This window comes from Carlito syrichta, unplaced genomic scaffold (genome assembly GCF_000164805.1).
Source record: "Carlito syrichta isolate Samal-C Ts95f unplaced genomic scaffold, Tarsius_syrichta-2.0.1 Scaffold306591, whole genome shotgun sequence".
NCBI lineage: Eukaryota > Metazoa > Chordata > Mammalia > Primates > Tarsiidae > Carlito > Carlito syrichta.
In genome coordinates, this window is record NW_007250687.1 from 142,742 (window position 1) to 169,385 (window position 26,644).

At 45.6% G+C, this 26,644-nt stretch overlaps 1 protein-coding gene across 1 annotated transcript in view; it reads right to left on the reverse strand.

The window, feature by feature from the left end:
* Nucleotides 1–26,644, reverse strand: part of TNS3 (tensin 3) — a 245,918-nt gene that overhangs the window by 135,882 nt on the left and 83,392 nt on the right. The window contains exons 4-12 of the mRNA XM_008063105.2: nucleotides 26,162–26,214; nucleotides 23,958–24,129; nucleotides 21,575–21,625; nucleotides 20,582–20,704; nucleotides 14,702–14,766; nucleotides 10,685–10,768; nucleotides 3,229–3,341; nucleotides 2,135–2,195; nucleotides 778–853 (exon numbers count right to left, since the gene is read on the reverse strand). Coding sequence (XP_008061296.1) covers nucleotides 778–853; nucleotides 2,135–2,195; nucleotides 3,229–3,341; nucleotides 10,685–10,768; nucleotides 14,702–14,766; nucleotides 20,582–20,704; nucleotides 21,575–21,625; nucleotides 23,958–24,107 — 723 coding nt within the window. The 5' untranslated portion in view covers nucleotides 24,108–24,129; nucleotides 26,162–26,214. The remainder of the gene's footprint in view (nucleotides 1–777; nucleotides 854–2,134; nucleotides 2,196–3,228; nucleotides 3,342–10,684; nucleotides 10,769–14,701; nucleotides 14,767–20,581; nucleotides 20,705–21,574; nucleotides 21,626–23,957; nucleotides 24,130–26,161; nucleotides 26,215–26,644) is intronic.

Here is a 26,644-nt window from a genome sequence, read left to right on the forward strand (position 1 = left end):
CCCAACAAAAAAAAAAAAAAAAAAAAAAAAAAAGAAGCCACGCATGTGCCTTAAAAGCTTTCCTTATTTTCTTATTTCAAATGAAACCTCTCCTAAAATCATTTTAAATGTATGAGTTTTTCTCTGTTCAAGACAGATAGAAGGCAAAAATATAATAGCTAATCTCCTCCAAGAACCTAATATTCAAGGATTAAAGTTATCTGGAGAGATCAATGTTGTGATTATTAATCAAGTTGTCATAATACCAGTTGTATTTCACGCTTTGGCTATTAATGATAAAAAGTTTTCTTAGAAGGCTGAGGCGGAAGGATCGCCAGAGCCCAGCAGGTTAAGGCTGTGGTGGCCAGGAGCAGCCACTGCACTCCAGTCTGGGCAACAGAGTGAGACTCCAACTCAAAAAAAAAAAAAAAAAATTTATTTCTATACCTGCACCACGGGAGGCCTATGAAAATATTAAGGATATAAATCATGGTCAGAAAATGGGGACCCTCAGAAGCATAGTGGCTGAGTTAGGACTTTAATTCCCAGTTTATATATATTAAGTGACTCTATAACAAAAGAAAATCAAGAACAAAGATTTGGTCTGCCCCTTTACTTAAAATAGTTTTCCTCAGAAAATTAACCCAACGCCTTCAGATAAAGGCGACTCTCATTCTTCCTACATTCTTTCTTTTGTGTGTAGGGGGAAGGATGGTATTGTTTTAAGATAGAGTCATTTTTTTTCCTTCTGAATCATCATGAGAGCAGGACATGGAAGCAGCCATGGTGGGCACTCACCATGATGTCCCCCTTCAGAAGCTGGGCCGGTTCTATGACGATGCAGATCCTGCTGGCGTTTTCTGGGCCAACAGTGCTTTGGGATAAACCAGAAGAAAGATCATTAAGCAACTTCAGGATTTCATGAGAAGAAGACATGTTGAGAAAAGCAACCCCACAACTGAAAACTCAGAAATTACATAAAATGCCGCAATTAGCCCAGAATCCAATTCCTGAAAACCGACCCTAAGGAAACGAATCTAAAAAGTTCAAGAAAACATTCAAGCAAGGGAGGGTCCTCAAGGCATCATCATGGTGAGTGACCCAGTTGAAGTGACTACGGTTCAGCCCAGGGGCCTGAGCACAGCAGGGACCACATGGCCTTAGAGAAAGGGGCCAGGAGGTAGGCAGCTGCAGCTTAAGTTACATACTGAGGGTGCAACTTCTTATGTATAGCATCAGTGTGTACAGGACTCAGCATGGACCCAGTAATGTGGCAACAGTTCTTTAGAGGTGAGAACATTTCCTAACCCCACTCATTTTCTATTAATGTTCATAAAATACTTTATCCACATATGAAAAAGCAAACAAAAATGTTCAGAAATGTGTACAAATGTTGAGGACGTGGTTACTTTCTGTCAAAAATGTAGAAGAGACAGAAAGAAAAACCACAACGAGACTCTGCCACCAGCCCACCCAAGCCTTTCCAATAAGTTTACAGTTGACTCTCTGTACCACCAAGTTTCACATCTGTAGATTCCACTGACAGTGGACTGAAAATATTGTAAAGAATTAGTAAAAAATAACAAAACAGCAGTAAAAAGTAACACAAATTTTAAAGATGCAGTGTAACACCTTTTTACATAGCATTCACATTGTATTAGATATTTACAGAAGTCTAGAGACAATTTAAAGTGTACAGAGGGATGTGCCCAGGTTATACAGAAATACTACACCATTTTACATCAGGGATTTGAGCACCCATGGATTTGAGTAATCATGGGGTGTCCTAAAACCTGTCCCCCTAAAACCACGAGAGACAACTGTACTTCCTAACAGCAAATGGCCCTCTTTCCCCTCGAGGCTCCAGCATCCACACTGCTTAAAAGAAGCCACTGGTGTGGCCCCAACAAGATACCTGTGTGGTTACAGGGAGGGCCAAGGTCATATGCCCTTGCTCTGCACCCTACATCTGGGCTTTCAACACTGGCTCTGCAGACAACCGGCTGCCCTAGGGTTTTCCCCTCGGTGCTTTTTCCAGCTCCTTGGCATTCTGTGGTCTACTCCCTGCCACTCTCTTCCTCCAGAAGAGGCAGCTGAGGCCAAGCTACTATTCCCTGGGCTGTTCAGATCCCACAGGAGAAGCAGCAGCACTTACTAGATCCCAGATGTGTACACAGGCTGCATGGCTTGGTAGAGCTTCAGAAAGGGCCGGCACACTGAAAGAGAGGCACATCCATATATGAAGGTTAGAAGGAACAGGAGTTCAGCAAACAGAGAGGGGCACCAGGAGACTGGGAGACCGCACCTTGGCCTCTAAGGCTTGGGAGAGAGATACATGAAGCTAGACTGAGCTCAGGGAGCCCAGGGTTGCTGCAGGAAAAGCCAGGCTTCACTCTGAGACAAAGTCAGTCCTAGGGGCCTGCAGAGCCACATCGTGTGACTTTTGCCCAGAGGGCAACAAGGGGCCCAGGATTGGCCAGAGAGGCTGCACCATAATCAATTTGCAGCTCAGCTTGTTCCTCTGGCCATGATGACCAGGAGAAGCTAAAGGCATAGATGTACGTTAGAAACAAAAGAAACGGATTAAGGAAGCATTTGCATGGAACTGGAAAGGAAGGGACAGGGAGGAGGAGACAGGGTCCTGACCCCCACCGCTGTACTCTGTGCACTTCATGGGACAGGGAGGAAGGGACAGGGTCCTGACCCCCCATCTATGTGCTCTGTGCACCTACATGGGGATGAAGAAGAGAGGACAGAGTCCTGAGCCCCAGTTACATGCTATGTACATCTGTATGGGACTGTGGAAAAGGGGGCAGGGTCCTGACCACAAGCTACATGCCTGTGCTTTCCTGTGGGTCATTTTAAAGGGGAAGGAGGAGACTGGCTCATGATATGAGTCAGGTGGAGGCCTGGTCCTATTCTTGCCTCTCTTGCTGGGGTTCCTGCAAGAGAAGCCTCGAGGCCAACTGCATAGCTGAGCCAGGAGGGATGCAGCCCAGGATGCCACCAGCCCACCCGAGCCACTGTGTACGGGACACAGGGGAACTAGGATACTGTTCCTTCTTTGGTCATGGCCCAGTCCCAAAAGGTGATGCTCTGACCACACAAGGGCCCACATCAATGACCAGAGAGGAGGAGAACACCCAGGCCCTCATAGAAGGAACGAGGAGACTGTCTAGCTGAGGGGACCAGGACCAGCCCAAGTCCTGGCCAGTAAGTCACAGGCACCATGTTGCAGAAGACACTCACCTCCACCAGTGTCAAAGTTGGGGGTGCCATGGAGGATGACGAAATGCAGAAATAAGGGCGAGGCATTCATTTTCACCGATCCAGACAGGAGCCCACTGAGGAAATGGACGTACCTGCAAAGGACAGCCAGCATGGACTTCCCAGAAGCACCCTCAGCGCATGCCCAAGGAGGGACTTCCACAAGCACAGCTTCACTCTGCCTGGGGATCTGGAGAGAACCATTCCTGTTGCTCAAAACCACGTGGGGGTCTCAGTGTGGCTCTGCACCTCACATCTGGGCTTCCAACACTGGCTATGCAGACAACCGGGGACACTGAGGCACAAGCAGTCTCCTGGGCGTGAGCATCCCACATCTGGAAGACCTCCATACCTGTCCACCAAACCTACCACAGGGCAAAGTCAGGCCACAGGCCATCATGATCACCCTGGGGTGCAACAGGGAGCAGAGGCCTGGCACACAGGTAAGCGTGTGCTCTGTCATCAGCATCATGCCTGGGATGAAGTCATGTGACCCAGGCCTGGTGCTGCTCACCCTACCTGCTTTTGTGTCATGCCTAGGAGCCCTAAGAAAGGCTAGTGTCCACATTCCTATCCTTTGGTACCACGTCTCGGGTGAGAGGCACTCCTCCCTGCTGTTTCCTCTCTCTTCACAGCCCAGCTCCAAAGGTGAAGACCACTTAGGCTAGGGGCCTGGAAGACATGACTTTTCCTCTCTGGATTCCAGGTGTCCACTTCATGGGTCCAGTGCTGACTGCATACCCCTTCTGTGTGCATTTGGTGGTCAAGAGGGAAATGTGACTCTGGGAGCATCTTCAGTCTGGGATTCTGGGGTCTTCATGAGACACGATGGCAGCAGTGACTGGAAAGTAAGCTAAAGCTCTGCCATGCCAACCCCGAGATCCCTTGCCATGGGTACTGCATCCCCACAAGTGCCACTGTAGCACGCAGCACCTTGTATGGAATCTATGTGTTCCCACGTCTGTCTCCACCAAAGTATTGCAATCTTTGCAAGAAAGCACACTCACACACACAAATAACACACCCATGCAATATTTAACCATCTATGCATCTCTCTAGTGCCAACAGCAGACAGAGGCAGGAAGCGGTAAGAGACTGTCATCAGCACCCAGGACCACTCCCTCCCAGGATAGAAAGTTTTCTTACTTTAAGAAAAAAAAAAATCTCAAATTTACACCAGCGATTCAGATCCAGTCCCGATCCAAGCAGCTGAATTTGAATACAAAGCAAACTGAGCAAAAGGATCTTCCTGTTAGACACCACAAAAACAATTAAACCCCTGCTTAGAGTTTAGCCTCGTGAAAAATGTAGGAACAGAGTTTGCTTCAGCTTAGATACCCTGCAGAGCGAGAAACAAGGCACAGCAGTGTTTCCAACTTCTTGGCTGCTCCTTTGCTCCTTCAGAACAGGGTGAACACTCAGAAGAGTAGCAGAGGCTGGAAGCTTACCTCAGGACTCTCAGACCCTGTGAGGCCAATGACCAGGTCTTGACCAAGCCTCTAGACAGCTCCTACACGCCTGACAACAAGACTTCTTAACCTTCTGTAGACAGAGGAATGGGTGGACCAGCTATTTTTAATCACCTAAATGTTACGTGCTGCAGGTTGCAGAGGTGCTTTGGCTCCCTGCTTTTAAGTGAAGGTGAGAAATCACAGAACTTTGAACTTGAGAACCCGAGTCGCCCCACCTGGGGCATTTTGTCCCTCCCTCCAGCACCAGACAGCCCTGGTCGCTAGAGAATCTGCTTCTTTGGCATGTCCTGCTGGTCAGTGGCACGTTGCCTCTGCAGGCACCTGTTCATTTGCTTGGGCAGTTCTGTAGTGAGTGACCATACAGGTAAGATAGTCCTTTAACCCTGTGGATGTTCTCAGCACCTGATGTGTACTCAGGTTCAGGTGACCAGGTGAATCGGTACTTGTTTTACACTTTCATCAAATATGGAAGGTTCTGTGGCCCTGGGTCTCAGGAGCTCCTGTCAAGGGCAGTGTGAGGAGTCCGACTGGCTAACTCCAGAGTTACTGCCAGGAGGGGCAGTCACCCTCCAGGAACTGAGGCCTCTCCCTGACCCAGGCCTTGTCCCATGCTGTGGTCAGGGAAACTTCATTTCTGCTGACGTGGACTGGCCAGAGTTGTTGCCCATACCCCCAGAGAAAGCACAATAGGCTGTTTTCTTTCAGATGAGGAGGTTTCACCACGAGTTCCCAAAGGAGGCCAAAGTCCAGCCCCATGCCCAGGAGTGGAAGGGACGGGAATGAGGCTGCCCCAACTGGGACCCAGGAAAACAGAGAGTTGCCTCCCAAACTGGCTCTCAACAGTCACCAACTTCCTGAATCACTCCACAAAGGGCCATTCAGCACACAGTATAACCAATCAAAGAGTAACACTTTCAGAATAAACTCTCAGTATACAATTCTCAGCTGTCCTCTCAAGGAAACTACTTTTTATGAATTCATATTTTTAGGTAATGAAAGACACAAAATTTTAAGGTAAATGCAAGTTATTTTGTCCTTCACATGCTTTCTTAATAAGGAAATTAAAAAAAAAAAAAAAAACTGGCCAGGTGAGATGCTCACACTTATAATCCCAGTACTTTAGAAGGTCAAGGAAGAAGGATTGCTTGAGGCCAGGAGTTCAAGATTAGCCTGAACAATGCAGTAAGATCTCGTTTCTACAAAAAATAAAAAAATTAGCTGGGTGTGGTAGTGCATGCCTGTAGTCCTAGATACTCAGGAGGCTAAGGCAGAAGAATCACCTGAGCCCAGGAGTTGGAGGCTGCAATGAGCTGTGATGGTGCCACTGCCCTCCAGTCTGAATGACAAAATAAGACCCCAATTCAAAAAATTAAAAAACAGAATATTGTTCAAAGTGCCAAATAAATACACGACTTCTAAAAAAAAAACAAAAAGTAGCAATGCCTTATAGAAATAACAAAGCTCACAGCAAATATAAGCTATAGTCATTGCTGTAGAGATGGCAGGCAGACTGCATTGGAGAGCAATCTGTGAGTTTGCGGGTGACCACCTAGAGAGACATCATCAGCAACAAGGAAAATTTGAAGCATCAGACCATGGATAAAAATAAGGGGAAATAAAAATAATGCAAAAGGATCTCACAATTAGTTCACCTGGTCAACTGTGAAAAGAATTCATTTTAGCTTTGTACAAGGTGGGACACCAAAAAAACAAAAACAAAAAACAAAAAAAAAACAAACTCCGGAATTATCTTTTGGAAGTGGGCCCATTGTCATACACTCGAAATTTGTTCCTCCAGATCAGTCAACCAAAGTTTTTATCTGGAAGTTCTGAGAAGTCTGCCTCATGATTTGCGGGAAAAATGTCCCGAGTTGTGGCAAACAGGTGACTGGTTCTTCCACCATGATGACGCGCCTGTTCACATCGCACTAAGTGTTCAGCAGTTTTGGACCAAACACAGCATGACTCCCATGCTCCACCCTCCCTATTCACCTGGTCTCACCCCAGCAACTTTTTTTGGTTTCCCCAGATGAAAAAGTCCTCAAAGGAAAAAGTTTTGCTGTTGTGAAAGAGGTGAAACAAAAAATGGCAGAAACACTAAAAGGTATCAAAACTGACAAGTTCAAAAAATATTTTGAACAGCGGAAAAAATGTGTCTAAAGATGTATTACATCAAACGAAGAGTACTTTGAAAGTGATTAAAGTTTAAACATGTGAGAATATATGCACTTTTTAAAAAAAATAAATTCTAGATTTTTTTGCCCCCTCCCACATGATATTTACCTATGGCATTAAAGACAGGTATGAATGAATGAAATGAATAAATGAATACACGAATGAAATGAATAAATGAAATTTACCCTCTAAATACCATCCCAGCAGCCTTATCAAAAATAAAAAGTTTCTACTTAGTCAATACAGTTTTCACAGCCACACAGGCTAGAAGACAGATACTTTATAAAACAGTTCCATGATTTTCCCATCGCTATCTTTTCCTTCTTTTTTGGAAATAACTCTCTGGGGATGACGCTTTCCATGCTTTGTCTCAAACCAGTAAGTTTAAAGGGCACACACTTCAGACATGTTCCAAAGCAGATGGAAAAGTTCAGTTGTTCCTTGCATTATTTATAAGCACTTGTAAAAGAAAAAGGTTACATTTAGAATTTCCACAAACCTCCCGAAAAATTTGCACTTGACATTAGCTCAGATCCCTGAAAATGCATTCAAATGTTGCTTTTCTAAGCAACAGGAGTCACTGTGACAGGACATCATCCCCCACAGCAAACTGAGGCCACGTTCATGGCACTCACAGCATTGGTCACAGTCGCTGAAGCATCATGAACTAGCCAGGAAAGGTGAGCTGGGTCACTCTGCTTTGTCATTGAGAACCAAGTTTGGATGGTTGTTTAACATTCCTGAGCACTCTCCTTCCTTGCCTGGATGTAGCAATAGCATAATGACACCTGTGCTTTGGGTCCGATGCAAAGGTGAGTCTTGCATGGATGTAAGGGTCAGAGTAGGTTTTAAAAAAATGAGGACCATAGCCCTCCACTCTCTCCATGGGATACCGCCAGACTGCAAAAGTGGCCTTGTCCACAGAGCAGCTGACTCGGAGGAGGCAGCCAGGCCCAGCCAGTTTGTGGTTCCCCAAAAATTGGCCACCCTCCTCCAACTGCATTTTTGCAGGCCCGGGACAAGGAGGACATGTGGAGAGGGTATACAGTGGCAGAAGCACCACAGAGGCTGCACTCCTGGGCAGTAGCCTCCTTTAGACAGAGAAATTGAACTCTAACCCCCTTGCATTTTTCAAGTGTTCTTTCAGACACCAAAGGCATCGTGCCAAAAATGAAAAAAAAAAATCAAAAATCAAATACTGCTATAATTCCAGGATAATTTCTAGGACATCCTAATTTCCACATGCCAAAGTGTTTGTCGGGTTTCTCTACCTCTTACCCAAAGGGACACCCACGAGTTTGCAGAAGATGCGAGCTACGGTCCTAGGTGACTCCCACCCAGGGTCTCCCAGGGTCACTTTGCAGCCAATGCTCGAGAGAGGTCAGATCCCCCAAGGAAAGAACTGGCCACCTGCTACTCTCCCCATTTACTCAGAGTGATAGGGCGAGAAATGTGTGCAGCTGTTCAGACCCCTCACAAAGAAAGGAAGAAAAGAGAGAGGTCTGGAACTTTAAGAATTTTAATTCATCACTTCCATGATGTTGATGATAAACTAAGACCATGCTAGGATTTTTTTTTTTAATTACTCATCAAAGAGGAGGCCTCCAAGTTGAGTTCAGAGGTGCCTCTAACACAGAGGCCAAAGGCAGTAATGAACACCAGCACAAGGCCATATCAGAGCACCACATCGGGGCACCAACATGGTTTGCCAAAGGCAAGAGAGGTGTGAGATCAGACAACTTACAATGGATTGTGGCTACCCGGCTTCCCCGCAGACAGCTCTGTGGATTTTAAGACTAGTGAACAAAGGAACAAAGAACGCACTTCCCACCAAATAGACATGGAGCCTGATGAGCACACCAAAGTCGGCTTGTGTCATCCGAAGGCTCTTCGGAGGTGTCGGTACCGCTCAATGTCTGCTGTGAAGTTGCTGTTGAGACTTCAGGGCTTCCTGGCCACAAACCTCAAGCTCACTAGTCACTCTCAGGAGTGGTTTTGAAACAATTTCTAGAGCTCCATCCTAAAAGAACCTGCAGAGCATGAATCCCTCTCCCCGAGGGCATTCCGGACAAGAGAGAAGGCTCCCATCAAAGATCCTGTTCCCATAAAAGTGGTTGTCACCTGTCCTTCTGGTCTCAAACAACCTTCCATATTTACCCTACGCATTCACTCAGCCATTCCCCCACTCAATAACCATTGGGTGAGAGCATCTTCTAACGCACGCCTTGGCCAAGGTAACAGGAAAGCAGCCAAGGATAAGGAGCACTCCCCTAATCTTGAGTGCAGGGAGACTAACCTTGGAATGCAAAGTTGAACCCAGCCACTGTTCACAAAAAGTAAACGCTATGGCCTCCAACAGGCAATGACAGGAAGGATTCATGAAAGCCTGGGCATGCGACAATGAGGCAGTATTTCCCGCTTTTCTCCCACACCCACTTAATGTTATTAACAAGCTGCTGACGCAGTGAGTAACAAGAACAAAATGAAGGAAGAAAGCATTTTGTATGGGTTATGTCCTGTGTGAGCCTCATCTTCTATGCGGGAGGTCGTGTGAATGTCACAATTCTGGAAACTGTTAGAGAAATAACAGTGATTCAAAAAAATCCCCAAGGAGCTGTTTAACTATAATACTAATAAAATGCTGGCCTTTTTGCAAGCACCTTGCAGTCTATGTGGGGCATATTGCTCGGAGCAAGGCACAGCCGGGTGCTGACCCACGGTCCCACACCCTTGCCTATGTTCCTCCAACACACTCAGTCTCAAGAGAAACGGAGCCAGGAAACACGAAGACCAAAGGAGAAGGTGCCTCTGGGGGCGGTCCTTGAAATCACTTTCCATGTCCCCCATGTCTGATGCAGCCCTTGGTTATGCCAGAGACACAACTGTGAGAGGGATTGAGACTCACATATAAAGGGTGGGTGTACAACAACCCTATCTCCAAGATGCAATACCATTTGGCAACTGCCTTGGCAATTCTTGTACAAATGCCATGATGTTTGGTTTGAAATAAAAATGCAACAGAGCTACCTGCTTGGCTCCAGGTGTCACCACCTGCAGAGGAAGTATGTCTGGATGGGGAGCTGGCTACGGGGCCCCTCTCACTGCCTCTCACCTGACCCTGCTCTTGACCTCAGCTCGCTGATGCAGGCAGCAAAAGGAGAAAGTTCTGCTCGTCCACAGCTATTTCTCAGCACTTACTGGGGACCTCCCAGGAGCCATGTCGAAAAGCAGAGCAAGGAGAGACGAGTGATATGAAAGAGTAATACTCACTGGGCTCAGGGAGCTGATGGGCTAGTACAAGAATTAGCCAAATGCAACCTGCTAACATGTTTGTGTCAATAAAGGTTTACTGGAAAACATACATCCGCATCCACTGATTTCTGTATTGCCTAAGGCTGCTTTCATGTTAGAAAAGTTAAGATAGGGACCACGCGGCCTAAAATAACCACTCACTAGCCTGCTACAGAAAATGTTCACTGAGCCCTGGTCTAACAGATAGAAACAAATCCCAACACAATAATGGAAACCAATTCATTTGCTGTGGGAGAAGAAGACCCCAACTGCTGCGAGGGGAGAGAGTCCTCAGTCTACCTCTCCTGAAGCAAGCCAGTGCTGTAGGGTGTAGGGGGCTCTCTCACTGCAGACACGTAGGGTGCCCGTCTCCTCTCCTCCAGGCATGAACAGGGACATTGTTTGGAGGGCGAGATGGAGGGGACACCTTTTCTGTACTCATATTTTTAAATGTAAAATGTCATTCACTTTTCACTCTGGCTCCAGGGATGTATACATACCGTTTCTGGGAAGGCTGCATTAAAGCTGAAACTTTGTCATCATAAAACTTCTTCATGGCAAATCTGTCAAGGGCCTGGTCAGCACTGGGGAAGCAGACAGAGAAGAAGAAAGAGATGGGGGGGGGATAAGGGGGGGGGAGAGAGAGAGAGAGCGCGTCAACTCATTGGAGCTCTTGCTGTGTGACTGGGTGACCACGGACATGTCCCATAGCTGTTCCAAGTGACCAGCTCCCACAAGGAGCGTTGTTCTTGGTTGCACCTGTGCATAACCATCTCCTCTTAGACTTCATTTTCTCTTCAGGAAATGTTTAGTGCCAAGTGGAAGCCACATCTGCAGGGTCTCAACTCTCATCTGAAATACCAGCACCTTATGAGGGCATGACACTTATATGTGGGGCATACCCAGTCTGCAGGAGAACAGGCTGAGATTCTCTGCATGCAGGTGGCAGGGGTGGCGTTCAAAACCATCCCATGGCCACCCCAGCTCCCAAACAAAGGAGGTCAGCTAAAGTGGGTTCTGCTGGAGACAAGCAGGGCAGACCAAATTCTCAGGACCATGAGGCTGTGGGAGCAAGCCAAGAGCATGACAGTGATTACACAGCCTGGTAAGTTACAACAGGCATGTCTGGACACATATGGACCAGGCCATGTTCTGGTCAATATGTCACTTCTAGGACCAGGCTTGAGAAGGTGCAGGATGCTGTAGTCCCGGAGGCAGGAGGGGGCGGTTGGAAAGGTGTCTGAGGTCGCAGGGCAGCACAGTTATGTTTTTGAAGCGACTGCCGCAGAAAGTAACCCTGCTTTCCACAATGCAGCTGACATTAAACTTCAGTTCCACAGTGCCCACAAGTAGTAGTCAAAAGGACTTCCGGACACCTCATAGCAGGGCATCCGTGACCTGGCACAAATCATGGAACAAGAGTCCAGTAAGTCTTAACAACTCAGACTCGCCTGAGCCCAAAGCATCCCTAAAACTCTGACAGCAGTGTAGGCCCTTTCCTTAGAAAAATGTGTATGTGTCTCTCCAGAAAAATGACATACATAAGTATTTTGAACATCATAAAAACAAATGCAGAGAGACAGGAAAAAGGAAAAATCTTCCAAATCAAGTTTATGTGACTTGACTTTCACTGAATGCTATGAAATGGAGAACTTGCTACTTGTATTTGTGTCAACAAGGGACTGGGCTGGTGGGCTGTCACAAATGGAAGGAGCCACGTAAGGACCCAACAATGTGTGAAAACACACTGGGGAAGATGTATTTTTTAAGTGGAAAAGTATAGTCACAATCTACTCATTGACTAAGCACTCGCTTATCCAGAATTTACTGGTTTAAGGAAATGCTGATAATACGTTTTAGCCAACGTTCATGTCAATATTTCACATTTATATCAATATCATGGTAAATAATAATATCGAGGGTGCCAAACATATATACACATTTTAAGAAATGTTCGCCATAATCAGAAATTTCCGGACGCTGATGGCAACCACTTTGAGTGCTTCTTGTAATTGCGGAAGTCACATATGACTTGTATTCATTTATCTATTATTAACAGTATGTATTACCATTTCAATGCAGTTTTTTCCTTTCTTAAATGTATAAAACTTTTTGGCACCCTCTGTACTGGTGTTGGCTTTGTCCTTTTTTTGGGTGCTGATACAGAAATGTACTTCTTAGTGTGTGACCTGCAGTTTCTGTTTTGTTCTGTCTGCGGTTGGTGAGAGAGGTCTTAAACCTATGTGGTCCCTAGGATTCCCCTACGCCTGATTACTATTCTTCTTCTTCAGTATAGTCTAAGTGGGAGGCCTGTAGAAATGATCACAGACATGTGTGTAAGAATGTGTTCATTATGGCATGTTTGCAGCAGAGAATACTTGGAAGCAATCTAAGCTCAAAGAAAAACTGGAAACAACCTGAATAGGCAAAATAGGTGAGTGCTTAAATACATAGTATTATATCCAAAGAAGTGCTATGCACCCTTGAAATAATGCTGGGGAAGACATGTGAAATGGTGTTAGCATAGAAGACCAGGTTACTAGCTGGGCGCGGTGGCTCAGCCTGTAATCTCAGCTCTTTAGGAAGCCGAGGCTAAGCGGACTGCCTGGCCCTGGGGGTTCGAGACCAGCCTGGGCAATTTGGCAAGACCTTGTCTCTACAATAAATCACAATAACTAGGCAGGCATGGTGGTGTGCGGCTGTAGTTCCGGTTACTTGGAAGGCTGAGGTGGAAGAATCGCCTGAGTCCAGCAGGTCAAAGCTGTGGTGGCCGTAAGTGTGCCACTGCACTCCAGCCTGGGTGACAGAGTGAGACTCCAAATCAAAAAAAAAGAAAAGAAAAGAAAAGTAGGTTACCAAAAGTGTGTGGGGTCAGCCCATTTAGTGGAAAGGTACTTGATACTGTTACTCCTACTAATAACAGAAGCATTAATAACAGCTAATACCTGAGTACTGATGCTGTTCTAAACACATTGCATGTAATGACACATTGCCTTGTCACAATACTCTGGGCGGTATGGCTATTATTACCACTGTCCTGGTGAGAACATTGACACTTGGATTCAGGTAAATTGCCTGATATTTGCAGCTGAGATATGTATTGACTATTCATAGAAAAGAGTTTCTAGAAAAAGTGTCAGAGATGTGCTTTAAATGAATTAAGCCCTTACTCTCCATTTTTCCCCAAAATGCTAAAACCTTGGATGAGATAGAACTACCTTGGGCAGCAGAAATGTTCAGGGTGATCTCTGTCCACAACCAACCAGGCTAAATTTGGTCTCCCACCAGGTATCTTTGGCATAAGAGGGATGGACATAACCAAGAATCTCGATGTGTCTGGCACACACAGATGACTATTCTCAACCAGAGAGGAGCTGATTTTCACTTGGGGTTTGGATTTCCTTCCTGGCAAGTACCAGCTCCCCAATTTGTTTCCAGAGAAAACATCTGGAAAGTCAAATCACACTTCTTGGTGCTAGAATGGAAAAGGTTTATCGGTTGATATGAAAAGGCTTCTATTTCCCGAGAGAGGAAGCTCAGGCTTCACAAAGTGGCCATTGAGAAGGTGGGCGTGAGTGATATTTTTTGAATGGAATCTCAGCGTGATTGGAGATCTGTGCTCTGGGAAGCACACTAGGGTAAACTATGGCTGCCCAGTGTCAGGAAGGCCAGTACAGAGCTGACATTCTCATGGTCCTGCTGTGTCCATCGCGCCCGGTGGAGGGAACCCCAGCAGTGCCTCAAAAGTCCCTACAATTACAGTTCTACCTCTTTAGAATTGACCCACACCTGGCTTCTCACTCACAGGCTGTGAGACTGTGAGCTAGCTGCCTGGGCCTTCTGAGCCTCAGTTTCCTCATCTGTACAATGGGAATGATAATAACTGTTTCGTTGAGGGAAACTCCCCGGGGGTATGACTCTTATTACTCTGGGCAGTATGGCTACTATTACCAGTGCCCTGGTAAGGACACATCTCACCAGGGTGCACACCTCATCAACAAGGGTACCTGTACAATGACCACAGAATTGTACCACACATCTTTAAATTTAAAAATTAAAAAAAAATAACTCATGGGTTAGTTGAGAGAATTCAGTGAGAAAGGGAAAATATTCAGTGTACTTTCCAGAGACCTGGTATATGCAAAAAAACAGTTGTTATCACCATCATTATGTATAAGGCATGAACTGATCCAGTGAGACACTCTGTTCTTGCTTTTCATAATGGTGACATTTATCTCTGCTATTTTTATTAGGGAATGACAGTGCACTCACTTTTTTTTGTAATGCCTCCATGGAAGTACTTGGAACCAATCATACATAGCCACCTAACCAGGAAAATATCTTTTTCACAAATACAAACCCTTAACTAGAAGTTGATTTCTAGGCACCAGCACCAGGGGGACAGGGGAAAACAGGTCAGCCTAGCCTTTAGCAGCCAGGACAAGTGGTCAGCCTCACACCCCATGCAGCCTCAGCTTTCAACACCCCAAGGCAGCAAGCTGACATCTTTGTCCTACCTGGCCGAGACGTTGGTGAAGTGCATGTAGGATGATATGACCACTCCTATGCGTCCTTTCCCACCCTGCAGGAGACAAAGGATGAGTTAATTTTCTCTGGAATCCCACGTCAGAATCAGAAGGGGAAAACACTCACTCGTGGACAGAATGGCAGAGAGCTTGCTTTGGAGGTTAGACCAGTGTGAACCCCAGCCTCCCTATCCCGAGACAGTCAGTTCCCCACCCAGCTGAAGCCTCCGCAGCAGGGAACCGGCAGCCAGGTGCTGACAGCAATAGCGGGCGCTAACCGGAGCAGCTATGGAACCCCATGAGGGAGACTGACACAGTAGCAGTCCATCATTTCACCCAATTAGGCTGGAAGAAACTGTGCCAGATACTGCAGCAATTAGTACGACTTAATTACCCAGGTGAGACAGAAGCAAATGCCTGCTCAAGGGCTGATGATGATCAGGGATGCATTCACAGCTCAGTCCAACAGGACACTGATTCCAGCACCCTGGCAGCATAGCCAGTGCCTGAACTCGGGGTACCACCCATGCTGCTGCCTCTTGTTACACACACATGCACCACTGACCCCAGCAGGCTTTATGGGAAAGGAATACTCAAACCATAACCACAGACACCCACAGCCCAGCCCACAGGCTGACAATACTAGCAAGAGAAGGGGAAGCTACAACAGGACACCCTCATACAGAACCATAGATTGCCACCTTCCAGAACATACTGCTATGACCTATTACAGTGGCCAGCAAACCACAGCCCGTGAGCCAATTCTGCCCACTACCTGTTTTCCTACAGCCTGTGAGCTGAGAATCATTTTTACATTTTGAAACCGTTAGAGAAGAGTTTTTTTAAAAGTAAGACATGGTGGCATGTGAAAATTCTTTGACATTCAAATGTCAGTCCTATCCATAAAGTCTGCTTGGAAGCCATCCACCCCTGTTTGTTCACATACATCCAGGGCTTCTTCCTCTCACACTGAAGGAAGAGGTTTGAGTATGTGCAAGACCATGAAGCCTGAAAAATAAAAAATACCATCTGGCTCGTTTAAAAGACATTTGCCAACTCCTGATCTAGAATCACAGAAAGCCAAAATGGCAAGGCTGTTCCTATGTAGCTCCCTAACTTCTTAAAAAAGGAACAACTGAGAACATTCAAATCAAAATTCTGATAGACCCACAATCAATAGGTGAATGTCACCTGGGAGTGTTCTTTGTTCTGTGCAATGGAAGTCAAGAGTATGCTTTACAGATATTCAATACAGATAAACCCATTGCAGTCAAATACTGGCATATGCAGCTATTAACTATATAGCTACTAGTATGCTTTTTGTAAGAAACTATATTTTGACAGAAATTCACCTACAAAGAAACATCACCACCTCAGCTAAAACAGGCACACATGATGGTGGTATTCACCCCTGATATCAGTCGCTTTTGTAGCACTAGTTATGGATATACAAAGCAAATATTAATAAGTCTGAAGGGAGAGACCATAATACAGTAACAGTAGGAGACTTCAATACTCCACTTTCAACAATGAACAGATCACTCAGACAAAAGAAAGCTTGCAGTAAGAAAACTGTACTTTAGACCAAATGGACCAAGCAGACATATATAGAACATTCTATCCAATAGTATCAGAATACACAACTCTCAAGTGTACACAGAAGATTTTCCAGGACAGAGAATACGTTAGGCCACAGAACAAGTCTTAACAAATTTAAGGAGACATAAATCATGTTAAGTATCTTTTCTGACCACAATGGTATGAAACTGTAAAGCAATACAAGAAGAAATCTTGGGAAGTTCACAAATGTGTAGAAATTAAGTAACAAGCTCTTGAACAATCACTGGGCCAAAGACAACTCAAAAAAAGAAAGAAAGAAAAAAAAAGGTAATTAAAAGGGAAATTTAAAAATATCTTGCAACAGAAATGAAAACAGCATACCAAAGCTTATAGGATGCAGCAAAATCAGCTCTAAGAGGGAAGTTTATAGCAATAAATGCCTATACCAAAAAGAGAAGAACGCTCTCAAGTAAAAAAAACCCAATGTTGTTTCTTAAGGAACTACATAAAGAACAAACTAAACCCAAAGTTAGCAGAAGAAAGAAAATAACAAAGATCAGAGCAAAAGTAAATAAAATATAGCCCAGAAAAGCAATTTTAAAAATCATCAAGACTAAACATTTTTTGAAAAGATAAACAAAATTCACAAAGCTTTAGCTAGACTAAAGTAAAAAGAAAGACAAACAAAATCAGAAATGAAAGAGGACATATAATGGCTGATGCCACAGAATTAAAAAAGGATAAAAAAGATGACAAATAATGATATGCCAACAAATGGGATAATCTCAAATAAATGAATAAACTCCTTGACACATACAATCTCCCCAGACTGAATGATAAAGAAATAGAAAATCTGAACAGACCAATAATGAGTAAGGATATTGAATTAGTAATAAAAGTCTCCCATTAAAAAAATAAAATGCCCAGAACTGGATGGCTTTACTGGTGAATTCTACCAAACTTCTAAGGAAAAAAATAGTATCAAGCCTTCTCAAACTCAGGTATATATGACTTGAATATTTGTCTTCTCCAAAACCCATATTCACACTTCAACCCTCGTGTGTCAGTGTTGAGAGTGGGGCCTTTAGAAGATGACCAGGTCATAAGGGCTTCACCTCATGAATGGATTAATCACGGATTAATGGGCCATCATAGGAATGGGAGCTTGATAAGAAGAGGAAGAAAGACCCCAGTTACCACTTTCAGCTCCCTCATCATGTGGCCCCTTGACCTTGGACCTTTCAGGCTCCACAACTGTAAAAAATAAAGTCCCTTTCTTTACAAATTACCCAGTTTCTGTTACAAGCAAAAGAAATCAGACTTAAAAACTATTCCAAAAAATTGAAGAGACAGGAACACTTCCAAAGGCATTTTATAAGGCAAGCAAATAAAATATTTTTTTACAAGAGCCAGACAGTACTTTAGCTTTGCAGGCTGCAGGGTCTTGCTGCTGCTACTCAAATCTGCCAGTGCAGCGTGGGTGGGAGCAGCGTGGACCTGCACAAGTGGGGTGTGGCCATGTCCCAATCAAACTTTATACATGGGACTAAATTATAAATGCATATAATCTTCCTGTAAACACAACTCTCAACTCACAGGTCGTAGGAAAACAGGTAGTGAACACAATCAGCTCCTGGGCTTTTGTTTTATGGCAAACAGCATTCTTTTGGACTTGAGTAGTCTTGGTCTGTTCCTAACAAAAACCACAGAACTGCCGATTGCACAATCTGCTGTGGGTTTTCTTCACCACGAATCCAGAAACAAAAGGTGTGGTGTGGATGAGATCCCCCAAAGAACTGCAGGCTCCTTCTGCCCAATCAATAACGGGGGGTGGATGGATGAAGGGGAGACTGGACACACCCACACCCACACAGCCCTTCGTATAAAACAGCAGAATGGGAAACCCGGCAAGACAGACCCTCACTCTGTTCCTTCCCAGGCTGAGACAGGCCCAGCTATGTCAGTAATTCCTGGCATGTGTGGAAGGAAACGCACATTCTGCAAAGCTGGCGGATTTTGGCAAATGTCAGCGATTTCACCCCCGCAGCGATGATGATGAACTTCTGTTAACGTCAACATCAGCAATTCCAAATTAAAAGAGGACTAATCTCTCAGGGCACGTTTTCTGAGTGTTTCTAACATGGTTGACATGATACCAGAACAGCGCAAGCAGTTAACACATCACTTCCGAGGAGGTTCAGCATGTTCTGATAAATCCCACTCACAAGATGAGTCCAGAAAGTCCAAAGTGACTTAGGGAAAGGATGCATTTTAGAAATCTCTAAGGCGATAGTTTCATCACTGGACTCACGTGCTTTAACTAATTTGATGATTTCATTCAAAAATTGAAGTGAACAACGAAAATGGAATGAATGACTAAGAGTGGTGCTCTGCCCGCCCGGCAACTCCAGATCTCTGATGATGCAGCTGGCAGCAGGCTTGGGTGAGCCTCAGAACCCAATTCTCACAAGTCTCCAGGTGCTGCTGCTGGTCCCAGCCCACAGGTTAGAAATGCTGCTTCCTGAACCCGAGGGTTCAAGACCAGCCCGGGCAACCTGACGAGACCTCATCTCTACAATAAATCAAAAATTAGCCGGGCATGGTGGCACACGCCTGTAGTTCTGGCTACTTGGAAGGCTGAGGCAGAAGGATCGCCAGAGCCCAGCAGGTCTATGCTGGGGTGGCTGTGAGCGTGCCACTGCACTCCAGCCTGGGCGATGGAGTAAGACTCCAACTCAAAAAAAGAAAAAAAAAAAGAACTGCTGCTTATAACAACTTATCAAGTGATCTCAGGCAACGATGACCCATCCATATTAGAAGCACTATGTCAAAATCACCAGGCCAAGCCTGAAAAGCACAGATTGTTTTAACTGACAATAACTGTATAAAAGTCTCCCACTCTCTCTATATATTTGCATGAAAACACAGTTTTGAGTGGGGGCTCCTTAATTTCATACAATTCTTGAAAAAGGCCAGAGTAACGTAGACAATTTGGTAAGAGGACTAATGAGACTATTTGTCTATCTTGAGGAGATATGATCAAGTTAGATGTGAGAAAAGAGACAACACCGGAGAGAAACAAATGATATCTATGCATGTGCACCTGAGTGAGGATTTACACACACCGAGTGCCCATCAAATGCCACAAGTATGGCAACTGTGAGCACCACAACAAGCTGTCCTGCATCAGCTTATGAGACCGCAGGACCTTTGCAGGAAAGTTATACCAAAAGACAACTTACAGGGAAGAGTCTTCTAAACTAAATTCCATAGTACAATGGATTTTTGTGCAGCTTTTGAGTGTGAAAGACAGTCGGGAGGCAGGGGACAAAAACACACTTCCATCTTGAACTGTCAATAAACATTTCCAGGTGTTTTGGTAGTCCTAAGAATGCAGTGCCAAACACACAGTAGGGAGGTGTGCTATGATGAACAGTGAGCCCTCCCCGTGTCACCCTGCATCATCCCTTCCCAAAGGATTCTTTCTATCTCAAGGAATATCTGGTACAAGAGCTTTTCTCTTATAAGTGTCTCGTGGGAAGGTTAAGATTCGCAGGCTTGTCCCTCTGGAAGTTTGATTTCAGTCCAGCCCCTTTCAACACCATCACATTTGAGGCATCAGGGATGACACAGGCAGCTGAGAAACCTGAGAACTAGGAGGAAAGATCCTAGCAGGTGGGGGGAGGAGGAGGCATGAAAGAGCCAGGGCAGCCAGGAAGAACGCCCTACAGCCAGCGCCTGGGCCACCAGCAGTGTGAAGGCACACCAGCCCCCGCCACCCTGGGGAGGTGCACAGGCCACACGCCACTGCCCTGACTCCACCTGGAAAGGACCACGTGTTTGCTACGATGGCACTGAGCTGACTTCACACGTCCATCCACCAATGACCATAACTCGGATGGCTCAGCAAGTCTGACGTTGCCCATTGGCAAGGTGTCTTTCTCTAATTTTAAAAAGGGCTTTCCATGAAGAGCAAAAAGGATCAGATATGAAAGGGTTTGCTCTCGTTACTGTCCATCATTAGTTTCCAAATGTTCAGTTACACATTCAGGAGCCTCAATCCTATACATTCTAAGGTGAAACTCAGGAAGGTTTGGTGATTCTTTTTTTTTTTTTTTTTGCTTGTTTGTTTTTAAGGACAAAGAGGGAAATCTAACCACAAACCCCAAAGGAGCAAACTACACTAGCTGATCGTCAGTGCAGAAGCATGGCTCAGCAGACCACCCACAGGGCCAGCACTGGCCCCCTTATCCCCTCCTCCAGTGGCTGAAGCCCAGCCTCCCTTGAGTCATGGGAGGCAGGAGCACTCACCCTGCAGTGAATGACCACTACATGTTGGGGGTCACTGTTCAGCCAGGACTCCTGCGCCTTACAGATGGTGCACATCTTATCCAGGGGTGGTGCATGCAGCTCTGGCCAGCCCACGTCCATAATCTACAATAAGAGAGGAGTGTCCTCAATTTCCATTTCCTGAAGCCTTCCAAGGGTTCATTTAGATGAATTCCTTAGTCTTTTTCTCTATGTACATTTAGTATGACTGGGATGTTACCATATGTAAATTCTATATTCTACTTTTGTTAATTAGTATTAAAATAAGCAATTTACCATATTACTATGCTGTTACACTAATGTCTGCAAAATATTCTAACATACAAAATATATGTACATACACACATACACACACACTCTCATACATACACACATACCATAACTTATGCTTACACAGTCTTGAATTTTTCCCCCCAAATTTTGCTATTAAAAATAATCATGGAAGAAGTGTATGGTTGTGACTATGAAGAGGTAGCAGGAGAGAAATCTTTGCGGTGCTGGAAATGTTCTGCATCTTAGCTGTGGTGGTTATACAAATCTATACACATAAAGTGGCAGAGAGAGAAAGAAACACACAGACCCAGACACAGATACAGATACACACACACACACACACACACACACACACACACACACACACACACACACACACGTGCATGCCAAACTAGTGACATGTGAATGAGGTCTGTGGACTGCACCAATGTCAACTTCCTGGCAAAGACATTTTACTACTAGTTTTGTGAGTTGCTACCACTGGAGTAGACTGGGTGAGGTATACATACGCTCTCTCTTATTTTTGTACCTTCCAATGAATTGATTACTATTTCAAACTAAATTTTTATTTAAGAAAATAACCAATGGGCATAATTCCTAATACCCCTTTCAAAGAGTAGCAACAAATGATTTTTGCCCAAGTAGAATAAGATTTGTTCACATTTGACAAAATTCAGAATATACAAAAGATAAAGTCCTTACCTTTGGGTTAAGCTTTGTAAGGTCATATCTCTTTTCTGAAAGATTTAATACCTACAAAAGGGAAAAAGAACTTTTAGACAAATTCTCAGACCCAGAGACAAAAGACAAAAACACAGTTCAATCTCTACATGCTGTTTGCCTCCAAGGTATAGAGGACTGTGAAAGATTGAAATGTATAGATATGTGCATTGTCACAAAGTTAAAAAACAAACAAAATTATGATAACACAATGAAGTCTTACAAATAAACTCTACAAAAATTGTTAATTTATATGAAAACAGGCATTGTACCGTGTTACTATACTGTATTTTAAAGGCTGCAAAATATTCCAACACATAGAATAGAAACATCTATATATACCATATATATGTGTGTGTGTATGTATATGATGTATATGCACACATGCACATATACATCATATACATACACACACACATAAATATATATATACCATAACTCTCCTAGTCTTACTCCTGGAGAACACAAACTTTCTCAGGAAGAAGGAGGTACATGGTAAGGAGGGAAGTCCCTCCTTTGTGGTGTGGCAGACCCAGGCCTGCAAAGGACTGAGTTCACCACCAGCTGAGAGCCATGTCCTAAGTTCACCAGAAAAATCAGAGCTGTCTGTGGAACCTTGTTAAATTCTCAAGCAAACCAGAAAATAATAATCATAATAATGTTCCAGGAGCAAGAGGCTTAAACATTAACTGGACATCCCTCTCACTTCAGAGACAGAGCCACGAGGAAAGTGGAGGGTCAGGGCTTGTCTCAGTCACCCAGTGAGTTCGGCTTATAACAGAAGGGGGCTGTATTGCTCTGAGTCAGGATCCATGGTTCATAATCAACCCCGACACAAGCTATCTCCTGTGCCTACTCAATGTCGGCCACATCTTGGCCCTGTTAGAATCGTCAGGGTCACAGCTGCCCGTGATCAGAGGTCCCAGAACACCGCAGCATGACAAGACATATCCCCTACATGGTTTGTGGGTTTGGAGACAATTTTGTTTTCACTTCTAACTGTTGGATGTCTACAGAGAGCAGAGATGAGTCGGTCTTGCGGCCCTTAACTTAGAGTTAGTATAAGACATGGTTCTTTCTTCAGGTTTTCAAAAACATTCTCCTCTCAAAACAAGTAGGGAACCCCTCTAGTCATTTTGCAGGTGGAACTCTGGCCCCAACAAGGCCCCATATGACCTCAAGGGAAGAAATGCCCCCAGATGCAGCCCAATGCCATCCAGAGCCCCGGGTCCTTGCATGGTCTTCTTGGGGAAGGTGGACCAGGGAAAGGTTTAGGGATGGCCAAAGAGGAGGCTCAGGATGCACCCAACCTGGGTACAGCTTCCAAAGAAGGGAGCTGTGACCCTGCAGAACAGACCACCTCTGTGATAAAGAAAGAAGCCCTGGAGAGGACAGACTCTGATGAGAAGCACAGCCATCAGACAGGGCTGGGAGACCACTTCCCTGTCCATGGCCAGGGCACAACTAGGATGAGCTTCTAGGGAGAAAGAGGCAGGAGCCTGGGCAAATCATGGGGTCAAAGCAGGTCCCTATAGAGGAGCGCCTGGGCTAGGGTTGCTCTGGCATTGGACAGAGGCCACATCCCACCCTGCTGCTTGGTTCCACCTTTCCCAGCCCAAGTGTAGAAGTCAAAAACAGACCGGCCAGGAAGACAATGACTGCCTTGTCAGCTTAAGGGAAAGATTAGCTCCACTGTAGATAAGGAGGCCTTAGCAGGCAGGTAAAGAGAAGGTGTTTGAGAGCTGTAATTCAGCCCCAGTAGTGACCGCAACATAAGAAGACAGGTCTCCACATGGGGAAGCTACCCTGATAATGGAAAACAAGGGGCTGACGGGAGGATGAGGATTAGTGGGAGGCTGTTCTGTATTTTCATCAAATGTGCATTCCACCACCAACTTCACACGTGTGTTCTGAAAATCGTGTGCTTTCAGAACAAACCCTGGCTCCTTGGATGCCTACCTAATTTGTTGCCCTTATTTCTAGTTCCAGAGAATCACAAGTCTGCTTTTTGATACCAGGGCTGCAGCATGAGACCTACGGAAAGGAAGTGGCCAGCCAGGCCATGTCCCTAGGCTCTGGAGAGCTGGCCTTACTAATGAGTGTGGGATGAGGCAGCGGCCACGCCTGGATCGGCTGTCACATATGTCTGAATGCTACCAGGAAGGTGCACGACACTCAGCAGAGAGGCAGGGCGCAGGACCAACACCACCACAGGTCACTGTGTGAGTTCAGGTTCCAGAGTCTCCTCCTTATTTGTAAATCAGGGATCTGCGGGTGCCTGCAATACACACAGCACTCACTGCAGAGTCTGCCCAGAGGCTCCCTGGACCATCTTGGGCTACCAGGAGCCAGCCCCAGTGCTCACCAGGTAGTTGTCCCCATGCTTAGACTTGAGCATGCGCGTGACCTCCTGTAAGTTGTGCAGGTAGGACTCCTCGGAGCAGCCGGCGGGAAAGGACACAGCGATGATGCGCTCCGTGATGTAGGTGAGGTCCAGCTCATGACCCTCCTCCATGGCGGGGCTCAGGACAGAGGGCCTGTGAGAAAGGAGGGCTGGTCAGAAACCAGAACTACGGAAGGGGGGAAAGAGAGAGGGGACAGCATTCATCCTCTTGAGGTTGCACCCGAGACCCTGGCATGGCAGCTGTGGGAGTCTGACTAGGGTTCCATTGTCCACACAGCTGTCCAATCACAAGAGGGCACTAAAGAGGGATCTAAATTTCCTCGTGGGGCATGACTGGGTGCTGCAAGCCACCAGGCAGGAAATAAGCAGCAGAAAAGACGTTCAGAGCGGTGATGCAGGGGCTGGGATGGACAAGTATGAGGGTGCAGGGCGTGGGCGGGAGGGGCTCCTTGCAGGTTCACTGAGAGTGGGTGTGGGTAGCACACTGGACTCTGTGAGGGGGGAGCCTGAGCGTCACTTTGAGGTGTCAGGGTCAGCCCGAGGCAGCTGGGAGGACGTGCACTGCGGGCACGGGGATGGTGTGAGCAGAGGCCGGGGCTGCTGGACATCAATATGCAGCTCCCCATGTCTACGTCTGGGGGGACAGGTGTGGCCAAGGACTGGGCTAGTGAGGTGACTGGGCCAGAGAGTGGAGGACCTCCTAGGCTCAGGGAAGAGGCAGGACCTCACCTTGGAGAGGGGATAGAGCTGGAGAGGAATTTCAGCAGCCATGCAGCCAAGTGGCATTTCATGGGAGGAGCTCGATGGCTTCCATCAGAAGGCTAAGGGCATTGTGGGGCTCTGCTGGGACCTCACCTGGTAAACCCCCTGCACGGGGAGGCAGGGCAGACCACACAACTGGGCAGGCACCCGGGTGGGAAATGAAGATGTGTGTGGGAGGAAGGCAGACAGAAACATCCACATAGACAGAAACAGTCACACTCAGCAGGAGCTGGGAGCTTGGCACCCATGTGACTCGGAGACAAGAGCTCCCCGCATTCCACAGCTTCTCCACGGTCCCTGCAGTGCCCCAGGAAAGCTTGAGCCCTTCCCAGGAGGGCCCCTAACATCAGGGCTGAGGATGGTGTCCAGGGAAATGATCCAGGAGAGGGAACGGGGCCAACTCTGAGTGGGGACAAGGTGAGTCAGGGAAGCAGATTCCCAGGATGTGTGCATTCAGTCCTTCCCAAGTGCTGCCACCAGCTTTAGGCTTTTGTTTGTAATTCGTATGTGTTTCTTTTTCTTTTCTTTCTTTTACTTTTGGAAAAACTCAAACATATTTTTTAAATGGTTCTACAAACCTTCAAGTACCCATCACCCAACTTCAAAATGACCAACACAGGCCACCCTCTATCAATCAACACCTCCAGCAATCTCCTCCACCCTTTCGACTGCTCTGAAGCAATCCCAGATATAGCATTTCATTTATAAATCCCATAAAATTGAGTTCTAAAAGATAAGGCTGTCTTTTAATTAAAATTTCCACAATGCCATTAACACACCTCCAAAAGAAATCATAACATCAAATATCTATCATAATTTTTTGTTGATTTATTGAAATCAGAATCCAAACAACTCAAGGTTTCTTTCCTCTGCCTTACTTATCAGACAGATGCAAAAGAGTTTTGATGATTTTTTTGAAAAATCCTATCCTATTTTTTGAACACTGTTTTTAAAAAATGTGCCTCCTATACCATCACGATTCACAGAGAGTTTAGCTTTCAGGCACTGACGGAGGAGGGGGCCCCTCAGGCACCTGCTCTGAAAGAACTTTCTAAGCAATCTCATCAATCCATCTACTCAATCTAATCTAATCTCCGCAGGGCACTCTAATCAACCTTGGAAACTTCTCCCAAAAAAGTTACACTTGCACAATCAGTTCACTGCAATATAATTATTTATTAAAAAACCATCACAGGTGTTTCCCCGATCTGGGCTTCTAACGTCTCTGATCACATTTAGAAAATGATATAAAACCTGACATATAGCACCTTTCGCTATTAATGTTTACAATCAACACAGAAATTAGGTTTACTACAGAATAAAATAACAACACACCCAGATCTCTGTGGAGCACTGACCCATTACCAGAGACCCAGGAATGCACAACCCACACAGACACTCACCGCGACGTTTTATCACAGCAGAGAGAAGCGGACGGCGTGGAACTCTCTGGAGCCTGCAAACAACAAAAGACGGTTTAGGGTTTCCTTCCTTCCTAGTTCACACGGCACACTCCTCTGAGAAGGAACGGTGACAGGTGTCCCACAGTTTAATCATAAATGGCAAGTCAAACATTGTAACTACTGGCTCATCCTAACACCTCAGAGGGTCTCCGTCACACCGTGTCTCAGGTCACAAACGACACAAGTCCATTAACCAGCAGCAGGACAGGTTTCCACAAGGGGACAGCAAGATCACCCTCCAGTCAGGGCAAGGCAGATGCCCAGTGCGTATAAAGTGCCTTGTTCTTGCACATAGGAGGTACCCAGTGGACGTTAGCCGTCGTTGCTATCACTATTGCTATTTACTTGAAAGAACCAAGTCATGAATGACTTTTGGGAATTCTCAATTATCCCTACTCTTTTTTTTTTTTTTTTTGAGTTGGA